At 37.7% G+C, this 16383-nt stretch overlaps 1 protein-coding gene across 2 annotated transcripts; it reads right to left on the bottom strand.

The window, feature by feature from the left end:
• Window positions 1-942: 942 nt before the first annotated feature.
• jak3 (Janus kinase 3 (a protein tyrosine kinase, leukocyte)) lies at window positions 943-15504 on the bottom strand. 2 transcript variants are annotated; one of them, XM_087179364.1, is made up of 24 exons: window positions 15411-15504; window positions 13826-14032; window positions 13541-13658; window positions 12640-12757; window positions 12274-12419; window positions 11826-12129; window positions 11126-11248; window positions 10868-11025; window positions 10668-10779; window positions 10228-10408; window positions 9662-9786; window positions 9360-9491; window positions 9170-9257; window positions 8668-8792; window positions 8302-8440; window positions 7995-8146; window positions 6429-6579; window positions 5830-5954; window positions 5193-5382; window positions 4012-4136; window positions 3247-3419; window positions 2750-2867; window positions 2522-2635; window positions 943-1863 (listed from the first exon to the last, which is right to left on the bottom strand). In XM_087179364.1, exons 2-24 carry the CDS (start codon window positions 14022-14024, stop codon window positions 1744-1746), a joined length of 3336 nt encoding a protein of 1111 aa, XP_087035490.1. In that variant the 5' UTR covers window positions 14025-14032; window positions 15411-15504; the 3' UTR covers window positions 943-1743. The 2 variants fall into 2 exon arrangements, with proteins under 2 accessions (XP_087035490.1, XP_023282260.1); XM_023426492.2 differs by lacking the exon at window positions 15411-15504 and having other exon boundaries at window positions 13826-15015.
• Window positions 15505-16383: the final 879 nt, after the last annotated feature.

The raw sequence follows: 16383 nt of genomic DNA, 5'->3' as shown, positions 1-16383 counted from the left end.
GAACAGTGCAAAAAAAAAAAAAAAAAAGTTCTTGTTGAGAAATCTTTGTCCCAGTAGCACGTGCTGATTCTGAGCGGCATGCAAATGGTTATTTTTAGTACACTGTTCACACACGTTGTGCTACCGCTGTTCTAGGGAAGTGTCACTTCTCGATGGTGTGTCACTCACCAAGTTTAATTGATGAGAACTGGTGAGATAATGGTGTGCCAATCCTCTTCCATTTCCATGTACCATTCTCCAGTGGCTTATATTGATTCTTTACAGCTGTTTTGCTGAAGTCAAAAGAGGATAGACGAAAGTGATACGCGCCGAGGTCTGAGGTCTCTGGATTTGCATTTAACATCGGATAGCCAGGGCTTTGCATAACCAGGTTGACCAGAGTTAAGCACCCGCTTGGGATCTTTTTTGGACTTACAGTATACACACTGACTGATCAGCCTGTAGGATGAATGTTGGTTCCTGATGATAATTAATTTCGCTGCATGGATGTTCTTCCTTGTCATGTTATTATCAGAATATTCCTTACACTATGGATTTCACTGATTTTGTATGTTTTGTTTAGGCTTATACGACTGATGTTACTGGTATTGTAAGCAACAGGAAACCTCTCACAATGTGAAACGATTTACTGTCATGTGCCAAAGATAAAAGATCTCATAAAATTGAATCATAGAAAAGAAACTGCAGTCTGGATCAAATTGGTGGACTGACGGCAAGTTACCTGAGACTTTCAAATCTGTGTAATGATCACACTGAAATTTATGCAATATGGATTTTATTACTGAACTGTCCAATTGCCTTCAACTTTATAATTCTGTTTCACCTTTGAATCCCTTGTAGATACATTTTATATGAACACAATGTATTTATTCATTAATTCTTCAGTGCGTCAGGGATTTTAGAGAACAGAATTAGTTATGTCAGTAAAGAAAAACAAAAAGCTACTGGAACCACATCACTTTATTTCAAACATGGTAAAGGATGTAAACATGAATACAAAATACAGCACATTTTTCACTGGAATACAGCACTACTACACTATAAAGGCAGAAATATTTGATTCAAATATATTTCTGGTTCATACATTTCTAACACAAAGCTTAAAATCCTTTCTTTAACTCTTTGGACACTTTGGATGTAGCCACAGTATAAAAGCCACAGTATACAAACCTGCACAGTGCCCGATGCATTGTACCTTGCATTTCCTGAATAAAACAGCATTTTATTTTGTAATAAATGTGGTGTGAGAAAGAGTTCTAGTTCAAATTTTATTCCAGAAAGATTAGCCTTGAGCATTGATGCAGTACTGAGCTTGTTTGCTTATTATGTGTGAATGTTTTTATTCATTTGACTTTGACATATGTATCAGGGTAACTTCTATTTTTCATATGCTGTTAGTAAATGTTTTGTGCCATCTGCTAATCATTAATAGCCTTTGTGACACATTACAGTTTATGATAGTCTTCCCTGAGCTTGCTTGAGGTTGTGTCTGTGCACATTATGGGATTGGGAAAAAGGGCTCTGAGTGAGCTTTACCTGAGAGTTTCGGAAGTAGCTTACCAAAAACTAATGACTGCTGAAATTCTACTGATAATAAGTTAGTATGCGAATGGTCAAAAAACCGGATGATGTCCACTGCTGTGTTGTCTTGTACCTGAGCGATGTGAATTTCCACAGGTACAGTGAATGAAATTGTGTCATTTCACTCGGAGTTCAACTGTGAGGTGCAACAAGGCGTCCTTGTCAGCCTTTAGGGTTTTCTCTGTCATCCTGCATGATCGTTTCAATTTGGTTTCCCAGGCTGGAGAAGCACGGCCGCTCGTCGAAGTTGTGCGCCCAGCACTGCTTCATCAAACTGTACACCTGGTGGTACAATGAGAAAAATGTAAAATGTCTTTTTTTTTTAATGAATGTGAAAGATTATACAGCGAACTGTTGACATTTGTGTGGTGCGGAATGACAACCACAGTGATCAGATGAAGAGTTGCAGGGCAAAATGAGATGTTTACAATTTCTTTTTTATCATGATGGAATAAAAAGACAAAAAAAGCAAAACAAATCTAAATATAGAAAATGGTCACCTCTCACCAGTGGCTTCACTGACTTACAGCATATTTGTTATGTATATGTGAATGTAGTAAAGTCACAAATAATTGTGTTTATGTTGACAATCCTGCGTCTGTCTCCTGCCATATTCCGCTCACCAACCCGACGTCCCCTCCTGTTCCTGGTTTCCACCTCTTCACCTGTTTCCCATTCCCAATCACTGGAACCTCCCTGCCTACCTGCACACCAGTCTCTCATTTCCCTCATTTGATCCCCTGTATTTAAAACAGCCCAGTTAGTTGCCAGCTTGTTTCACAGATTCTCTCTGGGCAGCAACTGCAACTCTTACCTGCCTGGCCTTCATCATTTGTTCTATGAAAGTACCTTGCTCCTACCATCAGCTGTGACAGTGAGAGTCTTACAAAAAGGCTGCTGTATTTCAGCTGATAGATAGAACCACACAAAGTGAACGTACCTTTGGTGGGCAGTGTGTCGGAGCCGGCAACCTCCAGTTATTCTTTAGAATATTTGCAAGATGCATTGAAATGGATGGACCCTGCACGTGGTGTCCAATCTCCTGCATGCACAGCTACAACAGTGGCACAAATTTTGAAAAAGGAAAAAAATACAGTTTGATGAAACAAGTGTTGATGATTAAAAACACCTGAAGTATAATAAAAATAGATTCTTAAAATCCCCTTACTCTCTTTGGGTTGCAGTTCATGTCGCAGTAGGAGAAGAGCTCATGAAGAACAACTCCGAAACTCCAGACATCTGATTTGTGGGAGAATTTGGACTCGTTGATGGACTCTGGGGCGTACCTGCAGTAGATGAGCAACGTATGGCCATTAGAACTCCAGGAACTTAAACTTAAAAAGCAAAACCTACTTCAGTCTCTGGCTTTTAATGGATTTTGTACAGAAGTGTAAAAACATCACCTCAGTTTATGTTACCATTTCCCACATTAATCCCACATCTCTATTGACTAAAAGCCTACAGCCACTTAGCTTGGCACAAAGACTGGAAACAGGGAGAATCAACAAGCCAAGTTTTGCGGTGTCTGATTCAAACACACAGCAGGCTTCCACAATACTGTCGATATTTCATAGCAGATGTCAGAAAACTGAAGAAAGTGACGGATTTCTGCTTTAACACTTTGGATTCAAGAATATTAGAGAGGTCACACATGAGGAAATCTACCAGAAGATGGGGCTCTCTCCAGGCTGTGTGACTCTGTAGTACTCCTTGTCAAGAGGAATAATCTTGGTCAGCCCAAAATCAGCGATTTTCACTAGCGACTCACTGGCCACAAGGATATTTCTGGCTGCGAGGTCTCGGTGCACATAACGCAGGGTCTGCAGGTACTCCATCCCCTGGGAAAATAAAAACAGAAGAAAATGGAAAAACCTCCCCCTGTCCCTTTTTTTTTTGTTTGTTTTTTTGCTGTGCAATCAGTGAAAATGAAGTTGATTTATAGAACCATCCTGCAATAAACAACAATAAAACACATGTAGCATGCATTCTTTCAGCAGTTGCTTTGACAGTTTCTTACTATCGGTTTAATTGTAATGCCAGTAATGCATGAGAGGAGATTAAGAAATATTGATTCCCAAAGCAATTTTCATTTCCTGCAGGATTCCTGCTGGATTTCCTCTAAATGAACAATTATCGATCTTGTATTATTACATTTCTGCAAATGCAATGCATTATTCTTGGGGGATTCCAGTAGGATGTTTTTGTGATGGACAAATAAGCAATGTTAATTTTTTTAGATGATTAAGAAGATGCCCAAATTACACCCAATAGGTCTGTACATGTTTAGGAAAAGAGTCACAGTATTTGAGGTTGTTGACCGGTGTAAAACTTTGAGAATTTGTAAAATCCCAATTTAATTAAAGTCCACTCAAACTTCTTATTTTAAACTTTTGTAATAACAGCAGTGATGCTCATATCTCTGACTCTTACCTTACAGATCTGAGAAGCAAAGAGCAGCATTCGCCTGGTGTTGACATTGTGCCGGTTATTCTCCAAGTAGCCGATAAGGCTGCCATAGGGCAGGTACTCCATCACCAAGCTCATACTGAGGCGACCTGTGAACAGACAAACATTACACATTAAAATCATTCAAAACTGACAAGGCTGTTTGAACAGTTTGAGTTAAATCTACCAATGTAAATCTAACTCAGCTTCACTTAAAGGAAATAAGTTCACCCAACAATAGCTTGGCTATTTCAGGAATAGCTACGCTTGTTTAGAAAACGCTTTCAAGTCTTTGCGGTTTCAAGTCTAAACCCTCACATAAATCTTGCACATAAACATTACAGCTTCCACGTGCTGTCATAGGAGAGAAACCATGTAACTCATGTGACTGTATGTAAAACAAAAGTTAAACACATACACACATCCTTGCCGAACAGAAGACATTTAAACTGAAAATCAACATTTGAAACTGAAATCTGAGCACCCTGGCCAGCAGAGGTGGAAAGTAACAAAATACATTTACTCACGTTACTGTATTGAATACTTTTTATGTGTATTTTGTATTTTCTAAGTACAATTTAAAATCGGTATTTTGTATTTTACTTGAGTACGTTTTTACTCAAGTATTGTACTTAGTTACTTTATAAATCCTATCCGTTACTGAGCAAAAATAACAATTCAACCTACAGGGGAAAAATACGCGCCAGAACCATTGACAGTAAACCAGTGGCCAGAACCAACAGTGACTAACTTTACAAAACAACTAACTTTAAGTTGCTACTTAAACTGAACAAGAAGTTGTTGTGAAGTTGTTGTTTTTGCACTTACATTTGTTACACTTGTTCTTTAATCAAAAACAAAATAGTTTGGGATTTCTGACCCCTTGTCCTATTTTTACTACCCTCACACCCCACACAAAAAAAAGTAACTAAGTAACTTTTACTTAAAGTACATTTCAAATGAACTACTTTTTACTTTTACTTGAGTACATTTTCAGATGAGTACTTTTACTTCTACTTGAGTAATATTTCATCAAAGTATTGGTACTTTTACTTGAATACAAAATTTTTGTACTTTTTCCACCTCTTCTGGCCAGTTTGTTCTTTTACTGAGGTTGATTATATTGATACACCATGGACTGTGTTTACAGTGAGTGTTTTTATTACCCATGCTGTAGCAGACTCCTCTGTATTTGACAATGTAGTCGCAGTGCAAAACGCTGAGGGTGTTGACCTCTTTCTGGAAGTCGTCCTGGGTTGACTGCTTGTTGGGTTGCAACTTCTTCACAGCAACCAGCTCGCCAGTGTTATCACCCAATGGGTCATAACGACAAAGTTCAACGCTGCCAAAGTTTCCCTGGAAAAGGTTTGAGTTATTCTCTTTTGAGTTAAACACAAAAATTAAAAAAAAATTAAATTTACTTTCTTAGCCTGTTTGTGCCACTGCTGGATTCACCATAGATTAAAAGACTGGTGAGCCATTTAGAAGATTTAAGACAGTTAATCTTAAAATACTTGTTTTCATATTATAGGAAGCACAGATAGCAGCTTCAGTTAATATGCTGTGTTGTCACAATATCAATATCCAGCTGCTCTGGTCTGTTCAATCACCTGTTTCCCAAACACAATATCTTGGACACCACTGATGATCTCATAATGAAAACTGTTGAGTCACTGCTCGCTTTTGGTCTTTATTAAATACTAAATAGACTGTAATTTTCATAGTCTATACATGATATGATATGGTATGGTATATAAGACAGGGCTTGAAACATTGTGGTCCTCTGCCTGTTCTCAAACATACTTTTCCCAGAGGGGTGATGTAGCGAAGGTGTCGCTCCTCAAACAGTGTCTGGTCGTGTTGAGGGCTGAGGGCTCTCCACACAGGGCTCTGTGTGACGGGCTCAGTGGCGTGCAGTATTACATAGTCTGCCATGAAACAAGAAAAACGTATCTACGTAACAGATTTTAAAAAAAAAGAGCAAAAACATTTAAATTTATATTTAAGTTGTGCAAATGATGGATTTTAGATTTTAAAATAAACCAACCAGTCAATAAACAATTGTCATTTGCACACTGTATATCTACGTGCCATTTTTCGGCAGCTTTGACAAGGAGCATTTTGTTGCCATATTTTACATATTATACATTATATTCCTGATATTTTTTATAAATGCTCCAGTGTTTCATACTATTAAAATACTAATATTTTCCCTTTTTCATATAGAGGTAATTACTGACACCAGCATGTATTCATAGAACTGCTTTTTTATTTTTCCTTCTGTTGTATCACATTCACAGAAAAGATTTGTCTGAGCCAGTGTCAAATTTCTCATTTAACTGAACTGAAGTGAAGGAAATGTGAACTTGACATTTTAGGTGGATGTTAATACACTTCATTACCTGAAGTGATCAGACTGTTGAGTTGACGGATGATACTGCGACAAGATGGTCTGAAGGCTGCCTGGTAGTCCATACACTGACTGATCAGATCGGCTAGCTCCGTCCACTGGGAGGAAGGCAGCTGCTGGAACCGCTCATAAAACCTCCGCTTCTACAGAAAATACATCAATAACACACATTACCCACTTTGTTCTAACCCCTAGTAGAGTATTTTGTTGTTCATGTGCCTTCCACTTTCTGCCCTTCTCAGGTTCACAGGAATCTTAGTTCAAGCTGAAGTTGAACCTTTTTGTTTTTGTCATTGCTAAAGTTGAATAATGGTCCTTATTATGTTAATTTTGCTCTTGAAACATAGTGTAAAATGAATAACTTAATAACTTAACTTTGTTCATTTTACACCATGTTTCAGCAGCAAAAAAGCTGAAATTAGCTTTGCTGCTTCTTCCTCCTGGACCATTGTACAGAAGGATGTCTGCTTACTTTTGGTGAATTTATGTCAGCTTAAAGGTATAAGATTGTTCCGGAAACTCATACCTGTGTATGTATCTTCAGTGGATATTATTTACACCTTTTTTTATAGAGTGTACTTTTCTTAGCCTGTTTATGCTGTTTGTATTTTATTCATTGTTGTAACTTTCAGATCTCTCTTGAAAAAGATATTCTCATTGGGACATTTACCTGATCAAAATGCTAGATCCACAAATTCAGGACAACATGAAGCGAGGTTGTTTGGAAGACCTGTCTAATCTTGCAGGATCCAAAACTAATAGTGACATAGGACAACCCACATCTGCTAATAAAGCCACATATTCCCAACTTTATCATCAGGAAGTTCCCATTAATCAGTCCAGATAAGTAACAACATATCCAGGATGCTAACAGGAACAGAGGCCTGGTTTTCATATAATATAACCTGCAGTGTTTTTTCATATCATGCTCTAATTCATGTCACGCACTAAGTGGTACTTAACACCTGGTAAATTTTGAGAAACTGAAACTAGTTGAAATGTGACACACCCCGTTGTCATAATTATGAGATGAGTCATTTGTGGATTACTGCGCTGCTTTTCAACAATGGACTCTTTCCACACTCATGGAGTTAGATGTGAAAAGTTATGCAATTATCTGTCCTGATGTCCTGAAGGGACCTCCTGGATTCATGACGGATTGTCACCCAATATTGTTTCTGTGCTATGTCATTTATACACCTATATTTATATTTAACTTTTAACTGTGATTGGATTCAGACTTTGATTTTACTCTTCTGTGTTAGTCTCTCTGGGTGAAGTCTGGGTCCCATGTTTGTGGAGTTCGAATTCTTGTCAAACATTTACAAACATGTAAGGTATATAAAAATGATAAACATGAAATTCTTTGTAATGTCCCAATGCTAATCCTCAGAAAGGTGCACTGTCCAACTGATGACTGCACTTACATGTGGGATTTTTTCTCTTTGTGTTTGGCTTTCTCGCTCTGATAAAGAACTGTTTGTAAATGTGGACAGCGAACTGGATGTGTGAGTGCCAACTCTGCTACATCAGTGTTCAGTATTTGAAGTTGGAGCACCTGTTGCAGGTCCCAGCCCCGCAGCGGAGCATCCCCATTGTTGAAGATTTCCCACACAGTGGCGCCAAAGCTCCACTTATCACACTCCAGGGTCAGCTTGTCTGGGAACTCCAGCACCTCAGGGGCCACCCAGGGGATTCTGTCCAGGATAACTGAATGAACACACACAGGAATCCATATCATTGCATTAATGACAGTTTGTTCATTTTCATTTGAGGGTACTGGATGGATTTAAATGGACCTGTATGATGTTGTCAGACGTGGTTACAGGGAGATTAGAAAACATTCTCCTGAATCTTTTCTTTACCATCTTTGCCCAGCATGGCCACACTGATGCCTGGGTCGCTGAGCTTGATGAAAGGAGAGCTGCCCTGCGATGGGTTCCCTTCTCTGGCCAGCAGTAGATTTTTGGCACAGATGTTTCCATGAACAATGTTTTTCTCTTCCTGCAAGACACTTACAGTTAATGTTGACTCGTTAATGATGTGCAGCGCTGGTCAACTCAAACTAAGAACGCCACTAGTACAGTAATACTTCTGTGATACTTCATATCGTATACACACACACACACACACACACATTTGATATGTAAAGTGAATAAATATAAACCAGCCTGTCCTCATGTCGATTGTGTTGCAGTCATTACTTTTGTGACAGTTGTCGTTGGTCTTACCAGAAAGTTGAGGGCAGATGCGAGCTGTTTGGCTACATCAAGTTTCCAGCTCACTGACACAGATCTCCCTCTCTTCAAGTAAAGGTCGAGGGCCCCATACTTGACAAACTCCTGCACCATGATGTCTGTAAGGCACAGCAAGGTTTGTTTCAACAGCTGTACTTCAAAACCAAACATGGAGCCAGAAATGCTCCCCCACATAACAGGGACTGATCTGCGGTCACATGAGGATTTCATGGTAACATTGCTATTTTGTTCTATATGAAGAGAATGAATTCATGTATTCATCTCTTTATTACTTCATTCAGTTTTTTTTAATGCACACAGCAGGTAGATGATGTGCAATACAATCTGATTTTCATCTCTACAAGTACCTGAACAGCAAAAACAAAAATTTACACAACACATATTATCCACAGCACATTAGCACATCTTACAACATACAGCACATTAGCTTCATCAGGCTTACAAGCAAACAATCAACTGTTTGGTTTGAACTTACTTTTCACTCCTTGAACACTAATACCATAAACAAGGAGGAGGTGTTTGTGTGAGATCTGACTCATCAAACTGGCAGCTTCAAAGAATGACTGAGAGAAAGAAAGGGCAAGAAAACAACACGTGTTTAATGCGTTTTAAATCCATGAATAACCAGCAAAACTATTTTGTGTATTTTCATCTAACGAACAAACCTCCCAGCAATTCTTATGAGCAACATCAAGCTCTTTCAGTAGGACTTCTGTCACATGTTTCTCCCCATCATGAATGTCTGTTTTGTAGCCTTTAAAAATGCGTGTGAAGGATCCCTGTCCAAGGCTTTCCTCCTTAGAAGGAAAATACATATAGAAACCACAATTAAGTTTCCTTTCATTTTAGATTGACTACAGTGTCGCAGTAGTAGCTGCATTTGTCACACTGATAGTATTGATAACAATAGAAGTTGTAATAGTAGCTGTAATAGAAAGTGCAGTTGGAGTCATGTCTATACACTCACACATTTCAGGTCTGTATATTTGATCATGTGGAACTGGATGTGACTGAATTTGTTCCTTTCAGGTGTTGGAGACCCGTGAGCTTCTACAGAGTTGCTGCTGCGTATGATGATGAGATTTGTGAGCTCTGTGGGGACAGCAAAACAACGTGTTATTGTAACACTATCTACACAGGTTGAAAATATGAAGGTACGTATCTCAGTCCAAGCATGAAATTGAGGTGTTGACTTATTATTATTATTATTATTATTATAATTATTGTGGTGAGTGACATTGAATACATTTACATGTATCCATGTTATGAGTCTTCTCTCTGTGTCTGAAATGCTATTCTGAATAATAATGCCTGGGTTTCTCAAAACATGGATACAATAGGTGGCTATAACCAAGACATGATATCTACATGCACAAAAATGTTAATGGATATATAAAAACATCGACCACAAAAACAATACAAACACAAGTAAACAGAGGACAACACCAATTAATGAAGTTACATATCGACTACTATATATAGGTGTTGTGTATATTCAGTAATATCATTGTATCAGTGGCTTGGGAGTCAAACCTTTGGGTCGAGGTGGACAGCAGCGAGCCAACATTACAGGTACTTCAGACAGCAGCAGCTTGGTGTGTTGGTAATAGCTGGTGAGCTTTCTCAAGCTGGAAAACGATTTCTGGACACCAGGAAGACTGTAGTGCTCATTCTTAATAATGAGGCAGTCTTTATAATCAAGTCCAAGTGGGGTCTGCGGAAATATAAATGTTGCATGACATGAGAATGGAATAATATTGTGACTTAGGGGGACATAGGAACGACTTTCGCAAAATCTACAATTAAGCCCAAAATTATTCAGATTTCTTACTCAGATGGAAATATCTTTTTGTTGTCAGGTCCATAAAATACAAAAACAAACAAACAAACAAACAAAACCCTACTGAATTCAGAGTATGTTTTAAATCCATCTTTGTCTATGTCTATTGTGTGACCTCAACAAGAACATTTACCTGAACACACACGGTGAGGAAGAAGCTGTCATAGTTCTTTGTACTCTGCCGGACAAGGAACGTACCACCTTTAAATCCGGATTTTTTCAATTTGTGGACTGCAAACTCAGATCTGATTAAACAAAAAATAAAATAAATATCTTAAAACAGATGCATGCAAAAGTTTTCTCTGGATTCAGTATTAATCAAAAAAGACTCACGTGATTGGGCCGTGACAATGGTTTTTTATGCCCTCCAGAATACTTGGGGGTGCAATGTCCTGACAGAAGTAGTGGCTAGAGTCTGTTGTCAGTCTGAAGTAGCCATCAACAAGTGACACAAACGAAAGAGCTTCTTTGAGACCCGGGAACTTGGCTTCCTAAAGTGCAAATTAGGGCAAATAGGTGTGCATGTTTTACATCAAATCAAAAATACACATAAAATAACTTTAAGTGTTGAATGTAGAATATGTCCTTTACCAAGCATCTGTCATCTTTGCGGGTTATTGTCACCATCCTGCTGTCTTGGGGAACCTGCTCATGACACACTCTCTTTATACTGATGTCAATGATTTCTTGGAAATCGCAGAAGGTCTGCCACTCCTAAAACAGAGGACAGGCTGATTACTTAATAACACCTCATAAAAAGGGATGGGGAATAGGACCACTGAGGCATTTAGGGTTACATTTGGCATATGGACATCTAAAGCCAAGTAAACATATCACACATTCTAGGCCCAAAGACAAAGTGATCTAGGTCAAACTGAACAACACTAAATCACAAAACAGAATAATGCAATTCAGTTTAGAAGCAACTGAGGCTACCAGATGCTTACTGAATGCAAGTCTGCAATAAGTACCAAGAAACACACTGTAATAGGCAGTTATTTTGATATAATGAGGACCATTAAAGACAGGAAGAGGCTTGGCCAGGCTGCATCAATCATTTTTTCCAAACCAGTTCAGATGAAACCACGCCTACTTCCACATGACGAACGCCTCAACTGAATGTACGAAGCCCTATCCCTAAACCTAACCAATACGGAAGTGGCCATGTTTTAATGTAAACTGGATTGGAGAAAAAATACAAGGGGCCAGGCCAGGCAATCCTTGTCGAAGCTTAGACACAGGTTATCTGATAGAAGGAAGGAAAGACAATCTAACTATTACCCACACTTACCATGGAACTATCAGAATGGCAACTTCCACTGGTTTGAATTCCAGTTTCCCCAGACACCCGAATGAGACTGATAGCTGACTTTGAATGCGAGGCCAAAGGATCCACGTTGAAGGTTTCGCTTCCCAGGGAAGGCTCAATGCCAGCCAGTTCAATCAGGTACTTGAGTTTCAAGCTGCACTCATCCACAGAGGAGTTTCCAAGCCTCTGTAAGAAACGCTTGAGGGTATTTCGGATTCGATAACGATCCAGGCGGTTACGTTTTTGGATTTCGTGGCGATGTGACTTCGGTAGGCACGATTTGTAGCTGAAGAGGAAGAGTACATGATTTTGTGCAATTACTACAAAAAGAACTTCCCATTCAAAAACTTCTGAAATATTAATACATTTTATCATAAATCTAAAATTTCACAGTGAAGTAAAACAACTTTACTGGCTTATATGACAATACCTTACAGTCTTGCAGAGTTCTCTAACACTCTGATGGCGCTCTTTAGCTAATCTCCACAAGTCCAGTACTGCAAGGCCCAGGCATTCCTCTTGAGTGCTTAAAGGTGGCGAAACTCCTGCCTCACTAGCAATGAAGTCACTTCGCAACTGGGGACCAAAAGAAATTAGTCACTGACATAGAGCAGTTCAATGTTTTATGGTATCACGTTAGCATTATCAAGCATAACAATAAAATTGCACTGGTAGCGATGTAAGTATACCATGCATTATTCCATTAAAACAAGATGTAAAACATAGAGTTATCGATCTCAGTGAGCCAATGAATTTTATATTTAATGAATTTTATATTTTGTACTTTATACTTTACCTGAGCAAAGAGATAATCAATGACACTGTAGTCAAGCACTGGACTAATTCCGTCTCTGGTCAGACAGTAGCGGTACGATGTTCTTGGTCCTTGTCCAAACCAATTAGCAAAGAAAAACCTGCATACCAAAAAGACATCCATTATTTATCATCGCATGACGCTAGCCTGTCCTTGTAAGAATTCACAAAATAACTTTTTGATGCATGGTGTGAGTGCACATCTGCACACATAGTTTGAACGTGATACTTTGGTGACAAAAGTGACAATTCTAAGCTCTATCTCTCATCTAAATGTTGAAGAAGTTTTGTAGGGGTAATAAATGCAAGAAGCAAGTAAAATGTGGGATTCTGGCTTTGACTTCATCTGCCGTATGTGCCACCTTTCTGTAAGATGATGTAAAAGATTATTACATAAATGTGTCTTTTTTGCTTTAGTTGCAAGCTGCCCTTAACTATATTCTCACATGTGCTTTATAGGCCCAAATAACATTTGCTATACAGATTTTACAGAACTGATAATCAGTCTTTATTGATTGAAGAGAAAACATTCTTTATCTCTGTCCAGATGTTTTTCTTATTTTCAGTTTCATCAGAGTTACATTCCATTCCATGAAATATGTTACATTAGATTTACATTTACTCAGTTGGCAGATGCTTTTATTCAAAGCGACTTACAAGTGGGGGACATCACTAATGCTTCAGTGCAGTAGGAAACCTTGGTGTAAGTATTAAGTACTACATCTATTTAATAAGTGCAAGGAGACCAAGTACCAAAAGAGCACAGTAGGTGTTAGAGATGTTAGGATGGGGGTGCTCTCGGAAGAGATGAGTCTTCAAGAGATCAATGCAAACTACTTTCTGAAGTAAATGAGTGAATGTATGTTTTGTGAATTTTAACCTACCTGACTCTAAAGTGGACTTGCAAGTTTTCATCTGTGTTGAACACGTGTGATGGAGGATACCAATATGAGAGATCAGAAGATGCCAGCCCAAAAAGGCTTAGGTAAACTGGTAAGATTCCTAGAGAGGACATCACAAAAATCATGCTAACATCACTGGGTAACTAGCACCTAATACAAATATAAATGCAATATAAAATACATAATATCATACGGCCTATTTTACACCCAAACTATAAGCTATCAAAAGGGTGTAGTCAGACTCATGATTTGCAACCGTGATCTTACCACATTTTTTTCCTGCTTGGACGCAGACATTTTCAGCAGAGATCTGGCCAGACGACATGTGTATTGTTGTTTCCTCATTTGTGGTAGGGACGAAATAGAGGTGTACTTGTAAACTGGGGCCAGTGCTTGAACTGGACTTCTGGCTGCCTCCCCGGTCTCTGATTACCAGAGGGGCTGACTCCTCCTCACTGAGATCCATGGGTACTCCTGACGATGAAACCAACAGACTCAACAACAGGAAAATGATTAAATGATTCTGGTACTGGTAGAGTTTCAGCAGTTATTGGATAATCTTCAAAAATGATTTAGGCTAATCCCATATTCTAAGGTAATGACTTTTGATCCATTGCCATATAAGCTAAGGAATATTTAAAAGTCAATCAAAATAAGTTGGAAAATCATCTCCACAGGCAGGAATGGTTGTACCGCTAAATGAAATAAAGTAATACAATTTTGAAATATTCCAAAGTACACTCTTTAAGAGGTTTTACAAAATATTAAAGTCATGTCATCAGCATATTTTTAAATAATGATAATAATCACATTAGAATTATACACATAGGAGTTTTCTTTTATCAATTACAACTCCAATTACTCCACAGTAAACAATGGCAAGATATTTGTTATTTTATTTCTTTTATATTCTCACTGAGTTATATTGTTTTCATCATTGCTTCATCACTAATATAAATTCATATTTTTGTTGTATGACTTGCCCACAGGCATGTCAGTTTTACTTGTCAAGATAAGGGAAAGTGATTCAGAGTGATGGAGTCCACCCAGATATGATGAAAACCAGTGAAAACACAGCCAAGACTCAGAAGTGTAAAGTATCATAAAATTAAAGTACAAGCACTTAGCCACCTTACACCTCTGTCAAATGTACACATTAATTTGATATTCGTTAGTGTAGCATTAGCATTCTCAAATGTTGTGCATTCTCAGTATGTTTACAGTATAAAGCTATCATGTTGCATAGAGCTTTTTATAACTGTTTAGTGAAGTTTGTGTGTGACGATCAAAACGATATTTTGAAATGTCAAATGTAGATTTTTGGGGATTCCTGTTATATCACGCAGAGCTGCTCACCATATTCAGCTGTGGCTAAGCTAAATCAGGAACACAGTACGTCGAATATATAATACTATTTAATATCACATAACATTGTTTCATATTTCCATAAACCATTTTCAAATAAAAATGGTCAAAAATGTCAAAAATTGCTTTGTTTACTTTGATAACAATAATAATAATAATAATCTGTTTACTTTCACATAGAAAATGATCATTTAGATCAAGAAAACTGAATCAAGAGCTATAACTACAATGTATTAAAATTTTCAGCTTTATGAAACAGCTGGTGAACATAGCTTTAAAATAACATCCAGTCTTTATCAAAGCCAGTAGTTGGTGAATATAAGTTAAGAAGTTGCTATAGCGTTAAGCAACACATTGTCCACATTGTATTGTAGGCCTTGTGGGTAAATAGAAAGTGAAACTGACGTTTCATAACACTTAATATGTAAAAGCCGCTTTAGACCTACGAATTAAAAATCATTATTATGTGTAATTGAAGGCGCCTTACCTTCACATTCGCACAGTCCTCCCTTTCAGGCCTTTATTCTTTGACTTCTGGGTTTACGCTCTGTATGTGTGTGTGTGTATTGACAGGAAGTTCAATTTCCTGTTTTAGAGAGCAGACGCTACAAAACTATTTTCACCCCACAAACTGAACACACAGTTACATTACAAACACAATGAAAACTAAAATGTTTAACAAAAGAATTCTCTTTTTAGAATCACAGTCCTCTAACTGTCAGGGTTTGTATTGTGTGAAACACAGGTGTTAACACATTATTCACCTTTTATTAAATGAAAAGCTTCATTACACAATGCTGCAAATCAACTGTGAGAAAATATTACTGGACCTCTTGCACATTTAAATGGAAATGTGACATGGAAAATGACCCAACAAATAAATTAATATGCCATTAAAGGCAACAGAAATATTAAAAATAAATGTAGGCATCAATTATTTTTATAAAATGTGACATAAATTTATATTTCTGTTTTAATTTGCTTCTGTATTTATTTACCTTCATATTAATTCCCCTATTTATTTACTTTCCCATTTAATTTTCCATTTCATCAATTAATTTATAAATTTTTCAATGTATGTATTTGTTTCTATATTATTTTCCATTTGCATTTCCCTCCTATTTATTTCTATGATTTCCTTCATAATTATTAATCCTCTCCCAGATGCATGAACACTACACACTTTTATTCCTGTATATGGTTTTGCATATGTTTTCTGTTATCGTCTATAGTTACTGTTGAATTAATGAAAGGAGGGACTCACTTACTATAATGGCTGACTGAAAATAATAGATTGGTCACAACAAAATTGTATTCTCCTCTCCTTTTTATGCCTCTGTGACGGCGACATGCAGCCAGGGCCGGAGGCATTATGTTTTTTGGGTTGACCGTACATACATACGAAGATGTGAATGCAATATCTCCATAATGGCTTCAGGGAATTTTTTCAAATTTGGTAC

The sequence above is a fragment of the Seriola lalandi genome, unplaced genomic scaffold, assembly GCF_002814215.2.
Source record: "Seriola lalandi dorsalis isolate HSWRI2012SDOR001 ecotype SW California unplaced genomic scaffold, Sedor1 jcf7180002054829, whole genome shotgun sequence".
Classification (NCBI taxonomy): Eukaryota; Metazoa; Chordata; class Actinopteri; order Carangiformes; family Carangidae; genus Seriola; species Seriola lalandi.
This window is presented reverse-complemented; position numbering and strand designations above follow the sequence as displayed.